The following is an 18,770-nucleotide window of genomic DNA, read 5'->3' as shown; positions in this document are numbered from 1 at the left end:
AAAAATCAAAGCGTGCACAAAAGTTTGATCCTTCTGCAGAATATTAAACCCCATTACTGTAAACTAAACCACAGCTGGTGGTGTGAGAGGGGAGGACGATTTCCAAAGTTATGTGGGCACTAGAGGATAGGGATAGGCAACTTGAAGTATTTTTTGAAAGTGCCCAAGGAGGACTGAGATCAATAGGAGCTAGACACCCGACTTGCTCAGAGGCTTTTGAAAACCATACTGGAAATCTAACTTGCATATTGATGCTCATAAATATCTTTGAAGTCTTGTTCTTAATATAATTGAGAATTGAGCCATTGTATCTTCAGTGCTTCTGAAGACAAATGTTGGTACCTTACAGTGCTATTGATTGGTATAAAAATAAAGGCTTTATATTAAACCACTTAATGTGACAGAGAAGGGAGAATGCAGCAATTCCTCTAATGTCCTTAGTGCTTCTGTGTCATAGGTAATCTTATTTTTGTTTTACTAATGCACTGGTATTGGTTCTCTTCATTTATTTACGTTAACATAAATTTTCAACCATGTTTGAGAAGTGCAGCTTATGCTGGAAATGGTCCTTGTACAACCACACCATTCTGTTGTAGGTGTGACAGGCCCATACAAAGGAGGCATCAAACATAGGGAGCCTAAATGACATTTTACTGCCCAAACAGCAAGGCCCTGGTGACAGCAATGGGTGTGGAAGGCAGAATGCCTTAGTGCCTGTTTCATATTTTGAGGGGCATATATACAAATTTCATTATCTCGGACAGGCTCTGGAAATTCCCTGTTTTTCATTGTCATGCATCTAGGTTTGGATTCTTGGTCCATTATTCTGCATTGGACCAGCCATTTTTTGGTGGGAAAAATAACAACTCTCATATATATGTACTGAATGATGTTATTTGATTAAACAGGGAGAACTGGGAAGCAGTAAAACATATTTCAACTCGTGTGTCTTGGGCAAGTGAACAGACACTTCCTCCCACAGAGCTGCCTCAGGCAGCATTTTTGATGCAGTGTTCCTGCAGAATGAAGGCACCAACTAATGCCTGAAGTCCATCTCTCTTTTCTTTCCTGCACATATTACAGGCAGAGACAGATGGAAACTTGAAATTGCTGGCCTCAGCTCCTGGATCATGTTGGCATCTTTTGCTTCTTAGGGGGCAGCTGCATTCTGCAAAACAGCACCATGCACGTATCTTGATATGTAACCCTAGAAGAGACCTTCTAAATATAAGTGGGGGTTCTTTGCTACCGTGTGAAGGGAGTCAGCCGGACACTTAAACAACATGTGGTGTGAGCTTCATAGGATTGCACGGCAAAAAAAAAAAATCAAAGGGACAATATGAAATTAAATTCTTAGTGTGCCTCCCTGCAGGCACACCCAGGAGTTTACAGCTTGTGACTTGAAGATCAGCACTGGCTCTTCGATTTATGTGGTTGCAACCAGGATCCATAAGCAGTGAGGTTCCAGAAGTTGTTGTTTTGTACCTGTATCTTTGTTTATGGGCTCACAGTGTGACCTGTGTTCTGCCTTTCAGCCCGGAGATAGGTTGTATCTGATTGCTGCCCCAGTGTCCATCACTCCCAGCTTCAGTCCAGGTGCATCTGCTGGAACAGTGTGCAAGCATCTCTTCTAGGCTCGTTCCCCTACCAGAGCCTAACTCGGTCTGCCCGTTATTTAAGATGGATTTTGCTACTGATTTGCCTCAGTAGGGGGAGAGACAGGGTCATCTACCCAGTTAGTTTTCACTTTGTGTGATTGTGTGTGCACATGTACTAGATGAGGCATTTAAAGGACTAGATTCCCCAAGGCATTCTTGAATAGATGTGGAACCTACCCTGACTTTGGAGGAGATACCTCCACGCAGAGTCAGAGCCCCCAGCAGGCACAGGCTTCTGGCTGGCTTTAACCCTTCAGGCTTAAATGTTGGTTCCCTCTTGTAATCCTCCCATCTCCAACCTCATTTTTAACTAGCAGGTCTGGGAAGGTGTGCAGTGTTGGAGTAGGGAAGGGATGCAGTGGTTTGGGAGGGATTTTTGTGTGCGCTCCCAATTTTCCATCTCCCAGGCACAACGGCATGTTCTGCACGCACAGCCAAGTGTGTGCAATGTCCCTGAAATGTGAGTGAGCCTTTAAGGAGGCTGCCTGACTTCCTCTGCAGCATTCCCTGGCAGCCTGGCAAAGTGGGCTAAATTCAGAAGTGACCTAGAAGGAGGAGGGGGCCAGTGTAAAAATGGAGGAACAAACCTGGAACCCCAAGGTAAAATGGAATATCATAATAAGGAATTTAACCAGAAGGTTTCTGCAGTTAAATTTATCCTGTCTTGAACTCCAGGGTAAGTTCTGCTGCTGCTCCTACCTAGCTCACTCTCCACGGCACAGAAGCTACAAGAAGCACTTGCTCATGTGTCCCGTAAAATGTGATTGATGGCACGTCTGAATTTGATCCACCAGCTCATGTCTGAGGATGGCTCCTCTGGGTTTGTCATATCTCACTGTAGGGCTGAGTCAGCTTTCACTTCACTTGCAGAGACTTCTCTCTGGCTAAGTAAGCTTGGATCATGGCAAGGAAAAAGAACTTTGCCAGATATCAACTGATTCTTCAGGACTTTAAACCGCATGGTATGAGGCTTTAGGGCACTGCATTTCTTTTTTGACATCTACTCGGAGGTAAGAGAAGGGGAAACTCCACTGAAATTAAGGGGTGCACACCAGAGCAGGCTGTGTGGTTGCAGTGAGCCATGACAGCCTTTTCTTCACATTTCAACCAGTGTTCAGTGAGGGCTTAACTGCTTTTTGATTTTAATCAACTGCAGGAGATAATCCCAACAGTGAAAAGGAGAGATTCTGGCCTAAAGCACAGTGATTGGTGAGTGCCATCCCTCACTTTTGTGCCTGAAGGGTCTGTAAGGCCGTTCGTCACCCCATCTAATCCAAGATATGCATTCCCCTAATACAGATCTCTCCTGACCTCAGATCCTCTTTGGTCCTTACTCTCTTTTAAAATGAGTCAGCTGATGAAGAAAGATGGTAAGTGATATCTCCAAGGGGGTAGAATGACTCAGCAGTAACGATGTCACTTCACTTGACCTCTCAGCCCGTACAGCACCAAAAGTGCTCCATAATGATTGTCAGAACCTTCACCAGGTCTGCTGAATCTCGTCCTCTTACAAGCCAAGAACCAAATTGCCTTAAAATTAATTTCTGAATAAGATGCTCTGTGTAAGATTTAATAGTCAGGCCAGGTCTAGTTCATGTTCACTGAAGAAGGTAGGTGTGAGTGAGGGGAAAAGGAGCTGAGCTTTGCTTGTGGCTCCTGTCATGGTAACTAACAGAGACCACGTGGCTCTTCGTATTCTGCAGGTGTTTTACAAGCATCTGCTTTTAAAAACCCACATGGCTCTAGGAGGTGTTGTAGCACAGTCATGACACCAGATAAAGCATTTAATCTATTAGTTTTATCTTGATTTATGGGCTGTGAACAGTTCAAACATGGACTGTGCTTTTTTTTTTTTAAGGGAATTTTTTATTCAGAATTACTCAGTTACATTTTCCCCCTGATCCTTTTACCCCCCTATGTTGGGAGTGCTTAGTGAGGGCTAAGCCTGAGTAGCCTGTTGCTGTGTCTGCCATCTGAGAGATATGGCATTTCAGAAAACTAGAGAGTTGTCATGATAAATTATTTCAATGGCAAGTGACACTCTGACATTCTCACTAGGGAAGTTAACAAGGAGCCTCATCTGTGACACATATGGAAGTCCTGATGGAAAAATGTGAACCATCTTCCCATCTGTTTCATCCTCATCTAGAAGAGAAGGAAGGTTAAGACAGGTATGTAAAGGGGCAGAGGTAGAAAAGATATTTTGTAGTCTTCCTTTGGAATGTAGAGGCTGGCCCTGGAGGGAGTAGAAGAGGTGAAGTTTTTATGCCTTTCAGGCTGGAAAGCATGGATGGAGGCAAAAAGTCACAGGTGCTGTTAAAGGGAGAAGCAAAACTCCAGGGTTCCAGAAATTCAGTGGGTGGATGAGCTCTGCCAGGGCCTTGTGACATGTCTTTACCTAATCTCTTGCTTCCCACATCTCCTGCATTAACAGCTGTGAGGGAATTGGGCTCCCACTCAAGCTGATGGGAGAAAACAGCACCCCAGTGAATGTGAGGACTGTGCCTGCAGACGTGCCCCTGAGGAGGCAGGGGATGAATTAGTTTTCACGGTGTAATTTCATCCCGCCCTCAATATTCACGGGGACCAGCACCTCACAAAATGAGTTATGTGCTGATTGCTGCAGGACTGTGCTACACCCACCAGTCACAGCGAGGGAAGACAAGAATCGGGGTTGAAAATGAAGCAGTCATGGGGAAAAGGGGGAGGAGAAGCCAGCAAGAGGCTGAGATACCTGTGGACAGGACAGAGGCCGTGGACACAGGCGACTCCCAAAGGTTTTGGCACTTAGCACAACACAGATCCATCACCATGTAGGGAGGAACCACCACATTTTAATATCAGACTTTAAACTGAATAATGCTTGTAACCTACCACAGACTGGTTACCACAGCCTCATGAGCTATTAGCAGTCCTTACCCTGCAGTTTATTACCTCTCTCTGGTTTTTAGAAGTATCAATAACTATTGCAAAGAAGTAAGGGCAGGCCCCAAGTGAAGGTACTGTTGCCTGCAACGGGTCTACCTGGCTGTTGTGCAGATCATCACAATGGGCAAGAGATGGAGCCCTGCACTGCAGACACAGCCAGCACACACAGAGGTGTGTGCACTGGTACTGGCCAAAAGAAGAACTTGGGGAGAACACAAGGATTGAGTTTGGAGACCAGGAATTTAGGAGCACTGAGCTGTGTGAAATACCCAAATAAGAGCAGCTGCATTTTATATCAGGGAGCTGTTCTGCAGGGGCTGAGGAAGAGCTGCCTGTACATGTTGCCCTCGCACCCCTCTGGCAGGTTATCCCCTGCCTGGGGTGTTGGACACGCCAAAGACAGACGAGGAGCAGCTGTTCCTCAAAACACCCGGTGGGAGCCAGCCCTGGGCCTGCCGTGGGGCACAGCAAATCTGTCTGTCCCGACAGAATTCTTCCCACAGTGTAACAGCATTCCACCGGGACACAGTTTGACTTGGTGGGAATCCTTCTGCCTGTTTGCAGGTTGCTTCTGCTGGTTATTAAGAAAAAGCAGCTTCAGTAGCTGTGATGCAGGGCATGTGCACTGCTCAGGTTTATGGGCTGCTCAGGGAGGTGGCGGAGTAACCATCCCTGGAGGTTTTGGAGAAGAGCGTGGATGTGGCATCAGTGCCATGGTCTGGGTGACAAGGTGGTGTGGGGTCAGAGGTTGGACTTGATGATCTCAGCGGTCTTCTCCAACCTGGTTGATGCTGTGTTAGAAAAGTAGAAGAAAGACAGCGACAGCTGATGAAGAGCAAAGGGTAAAACGAGACGGTGTGATTGGGAATTCTTAGAGAAATATACAAGTGTTATTTCATATGGGAAACATTCATCAGTTAAGGGCTCAGACTCCACCAGCGCTTCCTCGCGGGCCAATGGTCCCAGCGCGCCCTGACCGCGGGGCTCAGCGCCCATTCAGGCGCTGAGGGGACACGCGATTCCCCCGCGGATCCACAACGCTCCTTGGAGAGAGCAGCCGTCCCCTGGCACCGGGATGGAGCTGGGGGCGGAGCAGCACCGGAACCCCCGCGCCGGGCTCGGTTCCCGGCGGCCGCGGGCCGGGCCGGGCGGAAGCGGAAGGGCCGCGGCGGGAGCGGCGGGCGGTGGGTGCGGGGCCCGCGGGGCCGGCGCGGGGGGTTCCGGGGGGGGGACCCGGGCTGGGCTGTGGCGACCCTGCCCCGGGGCTGCCGGGCCGGGCTGTGCCGCCCCCGGCGGGGCCGGGTGCCTGCGGGAGCCGCGCCGCGTGGGCTGCCCGAGGGGACGTGCCACGCTCATCCATGTGGGGCGGGAGGAAGGGCTGGGAATCGGGGGCGTTCTGCCTCTCCCGGTGGAAAGCGGGGACCGGAGGCAGCAGCTGTTCACTCCCCGGGACAGTAGTCACGGCCCCGAGGCTGCCAGAGCTCAGGGAGCTCACGTTCCAACGCTCTTGGAACATGGTGGGATTGTGGGGTGTGCAGGGCCCGGGGTTTGACTCGATGAGCCTGGTGGGTCCTTCTAACTCAGCGTATTCTGTGTTTAGAGCCCCTCCCAGACACCCGAGATAACGTTATTGTGGTGAAGTCACGGTTTTGTTTGGCTGGTTTCGAGGCGTTCTGACAGAAAGTTCTACTGATGTTTCGGCTGGTGTGGTGGGGCGTTGTGTGCAGGGTGTGCAGAGGGCAGAGAACAAGCCCCTGGCTTGGGAAGACACAACACTTTTGTGCTGCTGACAGAGACCGGCTTGGCCACCTTCTAGAGTGAGCCTGGCAGAGGTGCGCTGGTATTGAGTTGTAGCACATTATGGAGAGTAGTTAAAATTGCCACTTAGTGTCTTTGTCCTGAGTGTGGGATCTTCAACTCAGAAACACAGCCCAAGCCCACTGATGAGTTTGCTCTCCTGCCTGCTGGTGTTCTGGCTTCGAAAGTAACCTGTGTTAACCTGGCTTTTCCTGCTCTTTTAGATCCTTGGAAATGGGGAACACTAGCAGCGAGCGGGCGGGGCTAGAGCGTCATGGGCACAAAGGAGCCCGAGGGGACGGCGCAGGAGGAGCCACCAAGGAGGGGGACCGGCCAAAGATCCTCATGGACAGCCCTGAGGATGCAGACTTGTTCCACCCAGAGGAAATGAAGGTGATTTGTTCTTGTCTTTCAGCGTTACTGGCTTGGCGCTGCTGCCAGTTGTGGGGCTGTTTGTTACCAACCTGCAGTGATTTTGTTGTTGAGTTTACACCAAACGGACCATCCCCCTTGCTTCCCATGCCAAGGAGAGAGAGGGCACTGATAAGGAGTGTAATGGCATGGTTTCCAGCAAGAATTGAGTGTAGAAAAACTGAAATGTAGCTGGCTCAAAGCTCGAAGGACAGTGCCCCAGCTTCCTTTGAATCCTTAAGGCCTTTGCAGTTACCAGTGACATTTTACCTGTTTATTCTTTTCCATATCAAAAGATCTGTAATTTTTTTTACTCAGTGTTAGGTGGGTTGTTAGAAGTGTCTCGCTGCATATCATGTTTCATAAGAACATCTAACAGAAAATTACACTTAGATTTTGGCTGTTGAACAGAACTGTTTCCTACAGGCAGCTCGTGGTCTTTCTGCCAGCTCTAATTCTGTGCCTGCAATATTTGTACAATCTAAATGCTTCATAAGTATTTCTCCTTAATTTTCTTCCTCTTCTTATATCTGTGTATTTTGAAAGCTTTGGTGATCTCAAGGAGTTTCTTTTTAGTCTAATTGGGGCTGGAGGCAGTGGCATTGTTTTGCCTTCCACTCTTTCTGCAAATTTGGAAGGCTTTAGCATCTTTGCAGAATTGTGCAAATGAATTTGTGAACTGCATCTAGAAATGCAGTTTATATTCTCCATCTGACAAAAACTAGTTGTAGAACTTTTACCTTAGAGAATTATGCCTGAGGGCAAAAAAAGCCTTCAGTACAACACAGGTTGTCTAAGTGTTCCAGGAAAGAATTCCTTCTGATTCAGACGTTGTTTTTGCAGGCTCCATTGGAGAAAGAGGAATTTCTGGCTTGGCAGCAGGACCTGGAGGTGAACGATAAAACCCCCACTCAAGCTCGGCCCACGGTGTTTCGCTGGACTGGAGGAGGGAAAGAAGTTTATTTGTCAGGGTCCTTCAACAACTGGAGCAAGATTCCTCTGACAAGGAGGTAACAAACTGCTGCTGCAGTGGTGCTCCCCAGGGACTGGGAGAGCTCAGTGCTGTGAGAAAGGTGGTCAGTGGATAGATGGGGATTGTGCTTGGATTTACTGCTCCTTAAGCCTGTGATAAGAACCTGCCTTTTTGATTCTCGGGTGGCACAGGAGGGAAGTTCAGCTGTGTGTCAGTTTTAAAGGAGTGATTTGTTCACTGGGCACCACACAGGAAAGACCTAGACCAGTCCCTGTTGTGCAGTATGTGCTTGGGGTGGGGAAGGGAAAGCTGGTTCTAAGCACATTGTCTCTGATGACACCTGTATGTCCTTGCCATATCAGTGGCTTTTTTTCAGCTCAAAGGGTCCAGGAAACTCTGAGCCTGGGACACTGCACAAATGAGAGAATAAATCCATATTAAAGTCCCAACTGCTTCTTCCTGCCAGAGAGCTCTGGAGCTCTGCTTCTTCAGTACCTGAATAAGTATTTCATTTACACCAATGTGGTTTTTTTTCAAAAATTTAAAACTTAATGTATGGCAGAGAATCTGAGTTTTAACCATTGATCTGAGCCCTGTTGTCTGTCAACAATGACATATCCATGAAAGACTGATCTACCAGGTCCTGGTGTGTCTTATCTCAGTGAGTGGCTGCCTGCACTGTCATTGGTGCAGAAGGGTCTTAATTTCTAAGGAAACTTGAGGGAGGAGCACTGTGGCCTGATAAAATGGGATGGGAGGATTGTTCTGTGCATGTGAAATAAATTATTGAGAGAGGAGCTGGAAGGAAGGCCAGTGGAACATCAGTATTGCTGTCATACTCTTAAGTGGAAAGCCTGGGAGACAGGAAATGGTGAAATGAATATGGAAGAAGGATAAAAATATCTCTTTATCAAAAAGAAAAAAAAAAGACAGGTTTGTCTGCTTCTGTTGTCAGATTATGCATTCTGGGAAATGGGGTGTTTATACCTCTTTAGAGACTGGATAAAATCACATTACTGAACCCAGTACACTCAAGTAGGAGAGCTTGTTATTCCAAACTGAAATTTCCCGTCCAGCTCTGTGGTGGGATGCTTGCACTCCATACCTGAGCAGAAGGGAAGTGGCATTAACTGTTTCTCAGCTTTCTGAGATGCTGGTAAAGCCTTCTGAAGACTCAGGAAGTTCACAGCACAGGAGTAGATTGCCAAGGAGCAGCTCTTCAGCCCCAGAGTAACTCAGAAGTATCGAGTTACTGCTTTTATCCAGTCATTGTTCATGTATTTCATAAGCATTTGGGAAATGCAATTTATGATGGCAAATACTGAAAGGGAAGGAAATAGGAGAAAGCTGATCTTGTTCCATCAGCAGGAGTCTCACAGATAAAATGAGGTCTCATGTACTATCAAGTAATGTGAAGATGTGAGGGTGACTTTACAAAAGCTCAGTGCCAGTTACTTGATGTCAGGAGTGTGGGGGAACTTACTGTCACTGAGGAAATTATCATTAATGATAATTGATTCTTTACCTTTGGATTGCAGCAGAGATTCTCTTAGATGTGGCACTGCCTTTTTAAGGTTTTGCACGTTACGGAGGCTTGTGCTCTGTGTCACGTTGTGTGTCACAGTTTATAGACCCGTGTACTTTTCAGAGCCTTTCAGGGCTGATTGTTTGTCTTAAATTCCAGTCACAATAACTTTGTGGCAATCCTGGACCTTCCAGAAGGAGAGCACCAGTACAAGTTCTTTGTGGATGGGCAGTGGACACATGATCCTGCAGAGGTAATGTTTGCTTTGAGTCACTCTTTATTGATTGATGCACCTGAGGATGAGAAACTGGCTGGTTTCTCTCCCAAGAGCTGCTCCTTTCAGAGAGAAGGCATCAGTTAACAGCAGAAACTGGCTGTTCAAGCTGGTGAGAGAGAGGTTTCTGATCCCAGCTGAACTAGTGGCAGCATCAGACTGAACCACAGAAGGCAAGAGATATAACAAAAGAGGGACAGGATCTCTTGGCCACTGGTTTATAAGCGATGCCAAGCTTTTCTTGCCTAGTGCCAAACTGCCTTTTAGAGCACTGTAGCATTGCTGACAGCCCAGGTCTCGCTGTGCTGCACTGGCTGGCTGTGCCAGGATGTTGCTGTTGCTGCTCTAGTAGTCCAGTAATTGTGCCAAAATCTACCAGGCCTGTTCTTCCTCCTGTGCTATAAAATGAACTTTGACCCCAGCCACCCAGCAGTCCCCACCTGCTTCAGAAGTCTGCATTCACACCTGCTGGTTCCTTCTTGCTGTCTTGGCAAACCTCACAGAATTTACCTTACAGTACATTCAGCTCTTGGAACCCCCTGCCTTGGACTCCAGCCGTAGCTTTGTAGCAAACCAGCAGTACCAGCCATGCTGCATCCTACATCAGGCCCTGCAGGTCTGAGCCTGGCTCCATAAGCCCTGCAGAGCTGGAAGTGAAGCTTAGCTCCTGGTGTCACTGGTAGCTTCAGCCCAGACCTGACCCTCTCCTTGTCTGTAGCCCAAGAATTGACCAAGTGCTGTGGGCCTGGCAGGTTGAATGGGCATTTTTCCCTCCCAGTCCTTAATCCTGAATTTGCTCTTAACGTAAAACTAACTGAGCTCTTTTCATATCTGGTTCCATCATATTTTAAAAGCAATATATCTCATCCTTGGTAATGCTGGTCATGTAGTTTTGAGAATCCAATAGTCCCACAAGCTTTTTTTAATTCTGATTTTTGTATCTTATCTCTTCCCAGCCAGTAGTAACCAGCCAGCTGGGTACTGTCAACAACATCATCCAGGTGAAGAAAACTGACTTTGAAGTATTTGATGCTTTGATGGTGGACTCCCAGAAATGTTCAGACATGTCTGGTATGAGCTTACTGGTAATTTTATGTCACACTTTTTTAGAGCTGTTAAAAATTTCATTTTCCTTTTTATCTGGAGTTAAAGCTCCAGTACAGATTAATCCACACTTTTGTCAGGCCTCGTGGATGTGAGCAGGAATCACAAATCACAAAGGAGGAATGTGGAATGCACAGAGGGAGCCTCTGACAGCAACACAGGGCACTGTGGATCTGATGAGGAGGGGGTCATGGGTGCTTAATACCTGTTTCTTTGCCCCTGCAATGTGCAGTGGCTGGTTTTGGGGCACTCATTGGTGGATCAGTCTCTGCTTTACCACATTAAACCAATGCTGACAGCCTACATTGCTCCTAATTCCATCTTCCTCTGCTAAGGAAATGGTTGAGGGGGTCAGAAGTTGCACATTAAGAGGTAGAAATTAGGTGCATTTAGCACTGCTAACACAGGCTCGGGAATGTATCATATTCTCACAGTGTAATAAAAATTATCTGTATCTTAGAATAATACAAACATTTTTTTTGTCTTAAGTTTCATATTCTAGTGTAACAGAAGAGAGGTAGAATTTAGCTTGAGCCATGTCTGAGCTCAGCCTTGCCACCTGTTTGTTACAGAGCTCTGTAGGGATGGAGACCATGACTGAAGCAGTACCTCACATCCTCCTTTGAGCCCGAGGCAGGAGGTGTGTTTGGTTGTTTTTTTTCCCTGGACAAACCCTTTTTGGAGGAAGTGTTATTTGTGAGACAAAGCCAGGAGGAGATTCCAGTAGGTGCCTTCCCCCCATGTGCTGTAACAGCATTTCCTTGGACTGGTTTAGGCTCTGAAGAGCTCTTTCCATAACCCTGTCTCTGTACAGGAGTAGCAGTTTCCTTTCACAGGTACATCGTGTTTTTGTGCTTCCCTCAGAGGTAACACAGAGCAGCCTGTGCACTATAGAATGTTTGCTGGAGAAGTGCTGGGCAGAGATGACAGAGGAGTTCTGGAGTGCAGTCAGGCCCTCAGAACTCTGCTGCCCAAATCCTCAGCTTGTTTCAAGTCAGACTTTGGCATCTTAAATCTCCTCTTGGGCAGTGACTGATCCTCTGGCACCACACCAGTGGCTGCAGTTGTTGTACTTAGGTGCCATTGATTTCTTTTGGCCACATGTACCTCTAAAGAACAGATATTCTTACAGACTATTTAAGATTAAATATTTACCATCTCTCTGGCAGAGCTGTCAAGTTCACCCCCAGGACCATATCACCAGGAGCCCTACGTCTGCAAGGCAGAGGAGCGCTTTAAGTCACCACCTATTCTCCCCCCACACCTGTTGCAGGTCATCCTGAACAAGGACACAGGCATTTCTGTGAGTACTTTAGCTTGTTTTGCTGAATAATGGCCTTGAGAGTGGAAACAGATGGGGAGAAAATCTGGGAACAGACAGGAGACAGCTTAGGAAAAACCTTAGGATAGTTGCCACATTGGCAAGTTTTTTATTATGTATGTCCAGATGGATTCATCTGAAGTAAATTTATTTTTCTACTTGACTCTCTTCAAAATTGAGAACTAGATTGCTGTTTTTCTCCCAAAACCTTAATCTTCTGAACTGTTAAGAAGCCAGAAGCACATAAGAGGTAGTTGCTGTTTGTTTCATGGTCATGGTGAGGATGAAGAGGGTTTCACCCAGAGGGGTCTTAGGTTGTTCTGAAGCAGTGACTGTGTTTGTGGTGGACTCAGGGTAAGTAGCAGTGACATACTGGGGGTATGGCTGGTTACAGACAGTGTTTGTCACCCATCAGCTGTGGTGAGTGAACTGTGAGTTCTGTTATTTTCACACTGTCTCCCTTTCTCTTCTTCCCAGTGCGATCCCGCTCTGCTCCCTGAGCCCAACCACGTCATGTTGAACCACCTCTACGCGCTTTCCATCAAGGTGAGAGGCCTGGGCATGTTCCCCACGTGGGCAGATTTAGTTATCCATGTCACATGCTCACTTGTTTTCCATCTCCTGTAGGATGGAGTGATGGTGCTCAGTGCTACACATCGTTACAAGAAGAAATACGTGACTACTTTGCTGTACAAGCCAATATGAGCATCGTAGTTGTTTGTGACCAATTGTTCTGGGCCAGTGCAGTCTCAGAAAAAAATGCTTCACTTAACCAAACATACTTCTGCTCTGTGCTGTAGCAAATGAACTCTGATTTCATATTGTTTCTGAGACTTCCAGGTTCTCCTGTATTTGCCTTATTTTCCTAGTACCACCTTGGAAGTTCTTGGAAATGGCAGCTTCATGGCAACTAGGCAGGTGGCAAAGGTGTCAGTGCCCACTGTCAGCTCAGTTAAAAAACCACCAGTTTAATTAGGCTGCAAAATGTGAGGGCAGCAACAGATCAAAGAGCTTTAGCAGCGAGGCAGGCTCTGAGTCTGTCAGCCCAAAGTCTAGAAAGTTCAGGATTCTTGTGGAATCTGATTTGAGCAAAACACTCAGCAAAAGCAAGCTTATTACTGCTTCCATAACTCATCAAACACAATCATTTCAGTAGCAAGTTCCAAACTTGCATGGCTGAAGTAAGTGTGAATATTGATGATCTGTTTTTTGTAGCAGCCTTTTCTGGGCAAAATCAGCAACATAATCACCTACAAACTCGTTATTATTTTACGGTAGACTGGGGTGCACGGTTTCTACTGTGAATAGCTCTGTAGTTTTTCTCTTCAGGAGAACTGAAATACTTTTCCCCTGTGGAATTTCTGGTAAAGACAATTGTTTTTAATGGCTGGATTTTTCTGTAAATCGTCAATGTGTCTTGGCAGTAATCTGCTTTTTGAAACCGGTTTCTCTTGCTGTCACTGATGAGGACTTCCTTAAGCTGGCATAGGTATCTGTAAGGAAATGGATGGATTGTTTAGGAATTAGTTCCTCAGTAAGAGCCTGAAGGTAACTGTAAGTGTCCTGTGTCCCAGTGGCCAAACTTGTCCCTTGGTGTCTGCAGTTGCAGCGTGTTGGCTGCAGCAGCACCGCAGCCCTCTGTGCCAGCGCTGGAGCTGGGCAATTTTTTATTCTGTTTCTGTTTTCTCAGTGATCATAGTAATGCCAGGCTGCCTGTACTTGATACAGCCTGTTTTATCCCAAAACAAATGCAACATTAATGCAAACCTGCTGCCAGTGTGCCCCAGGCCCACCTGGGATGGGCCCTGCTGGGCCCTTCCCTCAGCTTGTGTTGGTGCCTGGGGCACCGTGACTGTGCCAATGATAACCAGCCCCGTCCCACTGTGGGGGAGAGCACCCTGCACAGATCTGTGAGGAGTCTGAGTGGGGCCAGAGCTGCAGCAGAGTGGACCAGCCACAGCAGGAGGCTGGTTTGCCATCCTGGGGTCTGTTCACCAGCCTTGTTGCAATATCTCCAGTAGCCGAGTTAGACCTGGGTCCAGTGCAATGGTTTTCTCTGAAAACTCTTTTCTTCATTCTGTGCTATGGATAGTATTTGGTATTCTGAACTACAGAATTGCTTTTGTTTTCAGCCTCTTTAGAAACAAATAAAACATTTTCCAGAGAAGTGGGTGACTTGCTTTGTTATTACCCTTCCCATCTTTGGTAACCTTGCCTTCCATGAGTTGTTATTTTTTTATAACCTGTGATTGCCTGGTTGCAGTTTTATGCCTCAGTGGGTTGTGCAAGCTTTTCATTCAGAGATGCAGCTTGAAACACTTTCTCCATTTGCACTTAGTGAAGACAGAGGTGTTGGTGTTTATTTGTGATGTAGGGGAACTTTTTCAGCTGTGTTCACAGAAAGTGGCTGTGAGAATGTATTGGCAGAGAGAAGTCCTGCAGGGAGGCCTCTTAAATGCTTTCAGTGCCTGCAGGGAAATGATAGCACAAGTTTCTTATTTGAGTGACCCTGAACTAATTTTTTTTCTCTAGAAGAGAAGCTTAGCAGTAGCTTAATAAGTTTTGATTGGTTTTTCTTTTTTTTTTTCTAGTTGCAAAAGAAATTTTTCCCATGTCAGTGACTAAAGGAGCTGAAACCTTGAGACATGGAGAACAGAAAGGCAGGTGAAAGCATGCAAGACTGAAGTGTTTAGGGATTCAGGCTCATTAGTTCTGGCTAAACTTTGTGGATTTTTTCCAATTCCATATATGCATGACTCACTCCAGGCTCTTATCAGTGCTGGTGCGGTGGAACCACAGCATGGAACCAATTATTTTATAGAAAGCTTGTTGCTTTTTTTTTTTTTTTTTTTTAATTTTCATTTTTGCTTTGCAGTCTCTTGCCCTGTCTCAGCTGGCAGAGCACTGGGTACAGGGGCTGCAGCCACCATCAGCTTTTGCAGCCCCAAAAACGCTGTAGGGGGAACTCAGGGCCTAGGGTGGGGGGCCCAGGCTGTGTGACCAGCTGCTGCCCCACAGGAGTGATGATCCATCACCACTTCCACCCTTCCCTGCCCCTGGAATGAGTGAGCCCAGCTGCCCACAGGCCCCAGGGCCTCTCCAGCCAGGGGCACCAGGTGATGGAGGTGAGATGTTCCCTGGTACCTGTGGCCTCAACTGACATTCCCAGGAGCCACACCCCTCCTCAGGTAAGCCACAGCCCCCCTTTCTCTCCACCAGGAACATCTACAGGAGAGCAAATGAAGGAAGAGATAAAGGCTAATTTTATTTTTGGGTTTTTTGGGGGGATGGGTTTTGGGGTCTTTTCATTGGTTTTTGCTAGGTTGTTTTCTGCTTGATGGGTGAATGAATTAATCAGTCTGTGTTCCCTTATTGCAATGGGATGAATCAATTCCCTCCAAAGGCAAAAGCTGGATCAAGAGTTGGATTTATTAGCTCACATTCCCCACCCACAGCTCACAGTCTGTGCTATGTTTATTCTTGGCTGTTGCTAGGAGAGCACATTTTTTAAGGTAGGTGCAGAGACTTGTTACAGTCACTCTTGGGGACTCTGGAGTAAACCAGTACAGAAATAACAAGAGTTCCCTGCCCTCCCCGACCCCATGAATTTCAGCACAGCCTGTGGGGGTCCAGCTGACACGGATTTGTGCAGGGTTTTTGGGAATCAAAAGGCTCAATAAATAATAATTTTTTTTTTACTCCACCAGTTTCTGGATTAGTTTAGTTTTGTTACAATTCGGATCATGCATCATAGGACTGCAACAATGAGCTTTAAATAAGTATTCTTTGTGCACAGTAAAAGAAATAAAGGAACATTGAACAAGTCAGCATTTCATCATATACATCATAGTAGGCACAATAGATAAATCAAGCAGCTTGGGGTTTATGTAGAGCATTTTTCATGGAGAATGTCATGTAGACCAAAACGTAAGAGGAGCCATTGGTAACCCACCCCCACAGCCTCCAACAAGCCCTTTGTCAGGGCTGAGGGGGTGGGTATGTGCACAGAACCAAAAACACTGAACAGTAGGAGGACAAATTAAGTTACTGTAGGCAGCAGTGTGAATATTAAAAACCTCTTCCTGTGAAAGAATACTTCAGACCCTGTAAAAACTGGTTCAGTTAAAAATAGATGTTATTTACATTTAAGTCTGATCTAGCAAGTTTTCCCAGCAGGTGTAAGTTGAGCTGTACAGTAACTCTGCAGGTTGTACTCAATCTGACTGGATTTGTGAATGGTCTTTTTTTTTTTAAAGTTGCAGCTACTAGGCCTTAAAGCACCAGCATGTTACAGCAGTGGGATGAGGAACTGTCTCTGTCCACTTTGCTACCAGGACGGTGCTGGGATAAATCCCAAACCTGACATTAGATCACACTATTGTTAATTAAGATGGTTTTTTCCAGCTCAAGATGCATGGGGTCATTTACCAGGACAAGACTGTTTTCCCAGATACTCACACATGTTTTACCTCTCCCCCTCTCACTGGTGAAGCACATGAGGGCAGGATTTAGCTGTAGGTGTTTGCAGCTGACTGCTGCTCTAGTAAAGGACTTGGATAAATCCACCTGTTGTAGTTCATGTGAACATGCTTGGGGTTGGTGAAGCCACTTACAACTACTTGTTCAGGGAATGATGAGTATTAAATGCTAAATATTGCCAGGGTTAGGTCTCAGGTCAGCTGTGACACCCGTGGATTCCCCAGCCCCAGGACTGGGAGGGGGCAGGATGGGCAGAGGGACTCCAGGGAGAAGGAAGCCGTCATTTCACCATGCCAGTCAAGATAGTTATTTGTTTTATTTGGTTATTGTTCAACAACAAAGTTCAATACTTTCCAGGTGGAGCTTTGAACTGGCCCTCTGGTTCCCTCCCTTGTCAATAATAAAAAGGTAATGAAGAAAAATCCTGTACTTTTAGAGACCTAAAACCTCATTTATGCTAACAAGCTTCAATTGCAATTTAATGTTACAATATTTCTTCATGGGAGCGAGGAGGACTGAGCTGAGGGCCCTCCAGTGTCTGAAGATGGCTGTCCACAACCACCAGTAAAACAAAAAGCTAGTGTTGAAAAACGCACAGTTTACAATAAAAAAGTAGAAACCAATTCAATTCCCTTTTGTTACGAATATAAAGATTCTTGTAAATATGTACAGTCCTTTGAGCTATTTCTATAGCAGGAAGCATTTCACGAACAAGACACAAGATATACACTTTCAGGACTCAACAAGCCCATTTCTGAGGTCTTGAAGATCTTCCATGAGATGCAAAGATTTAAAGACTGATCTCTGTGACCTTTCAAAATATTCAGACCAGGAGACAAAAACTTTCAGCAAGTTTCCTGCCAAATCATCTGATTGAAAATAACCCAACAGACAAGAGAACTGAATACAATATCCATGAAACTCGCCAAAGGACACTGACAAGGCATTGGAATTTCGATGGGTTTCTAGAACAGGTTAGCACAGGCTTGCAAGGGACTAGCAGAAGTTTTAAGTGTGACGCCAAGGGAAGATTGGATGCAGTTTTGCTCTTTCCAGTTGTAAAGAACATGGTTGTTCACTTAGGATGTTGCTATTGCAGAGGGAATGGTCAAAAACCTGCTTTGAAAATCATTTGCTCTCTGCTTCATGTTCACAGCAAAAGAGAATAGGAAGCAATAAAAGGCTCGAGGTCGGACAGGCGGCAGTGAAGGTGTGTCAGCACCTGCCAGAGCTGCTCCCTGTGAGTGTCCTGTGCCACCACACCGCATCTTATTGTAGGACAAGCTACAGCTCACGGGAGGAGCCAGCCCGGGCTGCTCCCTCTGGGAGCTGAAGCTGGCAGGACTCATTGCTGAAGGGACCGTGTCCAGTGCTGAGAGGAGAACACAGGTGTGACTGTAACTCTTGTCATAGAATAAGGCTTGTTAACTCTTCGTTGCCAAATTTCCAGAGTAACGGTTATTTTGCAGCGTAATCTAAAGGTTTCGGTTAATTTACAAGTGAGGTACAATACACTACTCAGCAAAGCAACCTAAAAGGAGAGAGCAGCCAGTGATGGTGCAGCAGCATGCAGTGAACTGTCATGCAGAAGACCTGGATAAAGTCTTACAACCCAGTAGCTTATAGGTAATGCACTTTGTCTCAGGGCTGGGCAGGGGGGTCGGTTAAAGCAGAGATCTTCCCTCCCCATCAGAGCTGCTCTAGAGCAATTTTAGTGAGAACAAAATAACTTTCAGAAGTGGCAGGTGAACATACTAATCAGAAGTAATTTTTTCTCGTGTTCTGTGGAGAACATCCAACCACAGCTCCTACTGAAAGACTCGCTCACCTTGGCCCTTCTGTTTCCAGGCCATCAGGGGCTCCCAGCACGTCTCAGAACTATGCCCAACTCTCTGGTAAGGAGTGCTAACCACAGTAACAACCTGGGGCGGGACACTAGTCCCATTTCCTTGATGATCTACGAGGGACTAAAGTGGATACAAAAAGTTCATGAACTGCTTGAAAGAGTAACAGTAGTACAAAGTGCAAAAACAGGAGTGCAGGAAAGTGCGGAGAAATCAACTGAGCTGTGAAGGATCTTCAGAAGCGCCACGGCTCCCGCTGCGGAGCGAGCTTTGGCCCAGGAATGCTGTTTGGGAACTGGGCAGCAGACAGATGGAGTGCATATACTCAGTATATTTCCTTTTTTTCCTGCAGGTCAAGATGAGTAACTTTGTCTAGCTGAGACTTACACTGAAGACTGGTCCCAGACCTGGCAGGGAAATAAAACCACAGTTACAAGTCACAGATGTTTCTCTCCC

At 46.4% G+C, this 18,770-nt stretch overlaps 2 protein-coding genes across 5 annotated transcripts in view; one reads left to right on the top strand and one right to left on the bottom strand.

Moving 5' to 3' along the window:
- Positions 1 to 478: 478 nt before the first annotated feature.
- PRKAB1 (protein kinase AMP-activated non-catalytic subunit beta 1) lies at positions 479 to 14,158 on the top strand. Of its 4 annotated transcripts, XM_027696868.1 has the most exons (10): positions 479 to 2,867; positions 2,958 to 3,028; positions 3,717 to 3,829; positions 6,608 to 6,776; positions 7,638 to 7,804; positions 9,452 to 9,545; positions 10,523 to 10,637; positions 11,840 to 11,973; positions 12,469 to 12,537; positions 12,619 to 14,158. In XM_027696868.1, the coding sequence occupies exons 4-10, from the start codon at positions 6,618 to 6,620 to the stop codon at positions 12,694 to 12,696; spliced, it is 816 nt and encodes a 271-aa protein (XP_027552669.1). In that variant the 5' UTR covers positions 479 to 2,867; positions 2,958 to 3,028; positions 3,717 to 3,829; positions 6,608 to 6,617; the 3' UTR covers positions 12,697 to 14,158. The 4 variants fall into 4 exon arrangements, with proteins under 4 accessions (XP_027552669.1, XP_027552670.1, XP_027552671.1 ...); XM_027696869.1 differs by lacking the exons at positions 479 to 2,867; positions 2,958 to 3,028; positions 3,717 to 3,829 and adding an exon at positions 5,696 to 5,770; XM_027696870.1 differs by lacking the exons at positions 479 to 2,867; positions 2,958 to 3,028; positions 3,717 to 3,829 and adding an exon at positions 5,911 to 5,975.
- A 1,294-nt stretch (positions 14,159 to 15,452) lies between these two features.
- CIT (citron rho-interacting serine/threonine kinase) overlaps positions 15,453 to 18,770 on the bottom strand; it is a 74,779-nt gene continuing 71,461 nt past the window's right edge. Inside the window, 1 exon segment of the mRNA XM_027696855.1 lies at positions 15,453 to 18,721. Coding sequence (XP_027552656.1) covers positions 18,698 to 18,721 — 24 coding nt within the window. The 3' untranslated portion in view covers positions 15,453 to 18,697.

The sequence above is a fragment of the Neopelma chrysocephalum genome, unplaced genomic scaffold (genome assembly GCF_003984885.1).
Source record: "Neopelma chrysocephalum unplaced genomic scaffold, ASM398488v2 Primary Assembly neopelma1_116, whole genome shotgun sequence".
Taxonomy (NCBI): domain Eukaryota; kingdom Metazoa; phylum Chordata; class Aves; order Passeriformes; family Pipridae; genus Neopelma; species Neopelma chrysocephalum.
Note: the sequence above shows the minus strand (reverse complement) of the source record. Positions and strands in the feature narration are given on the sequence as shown.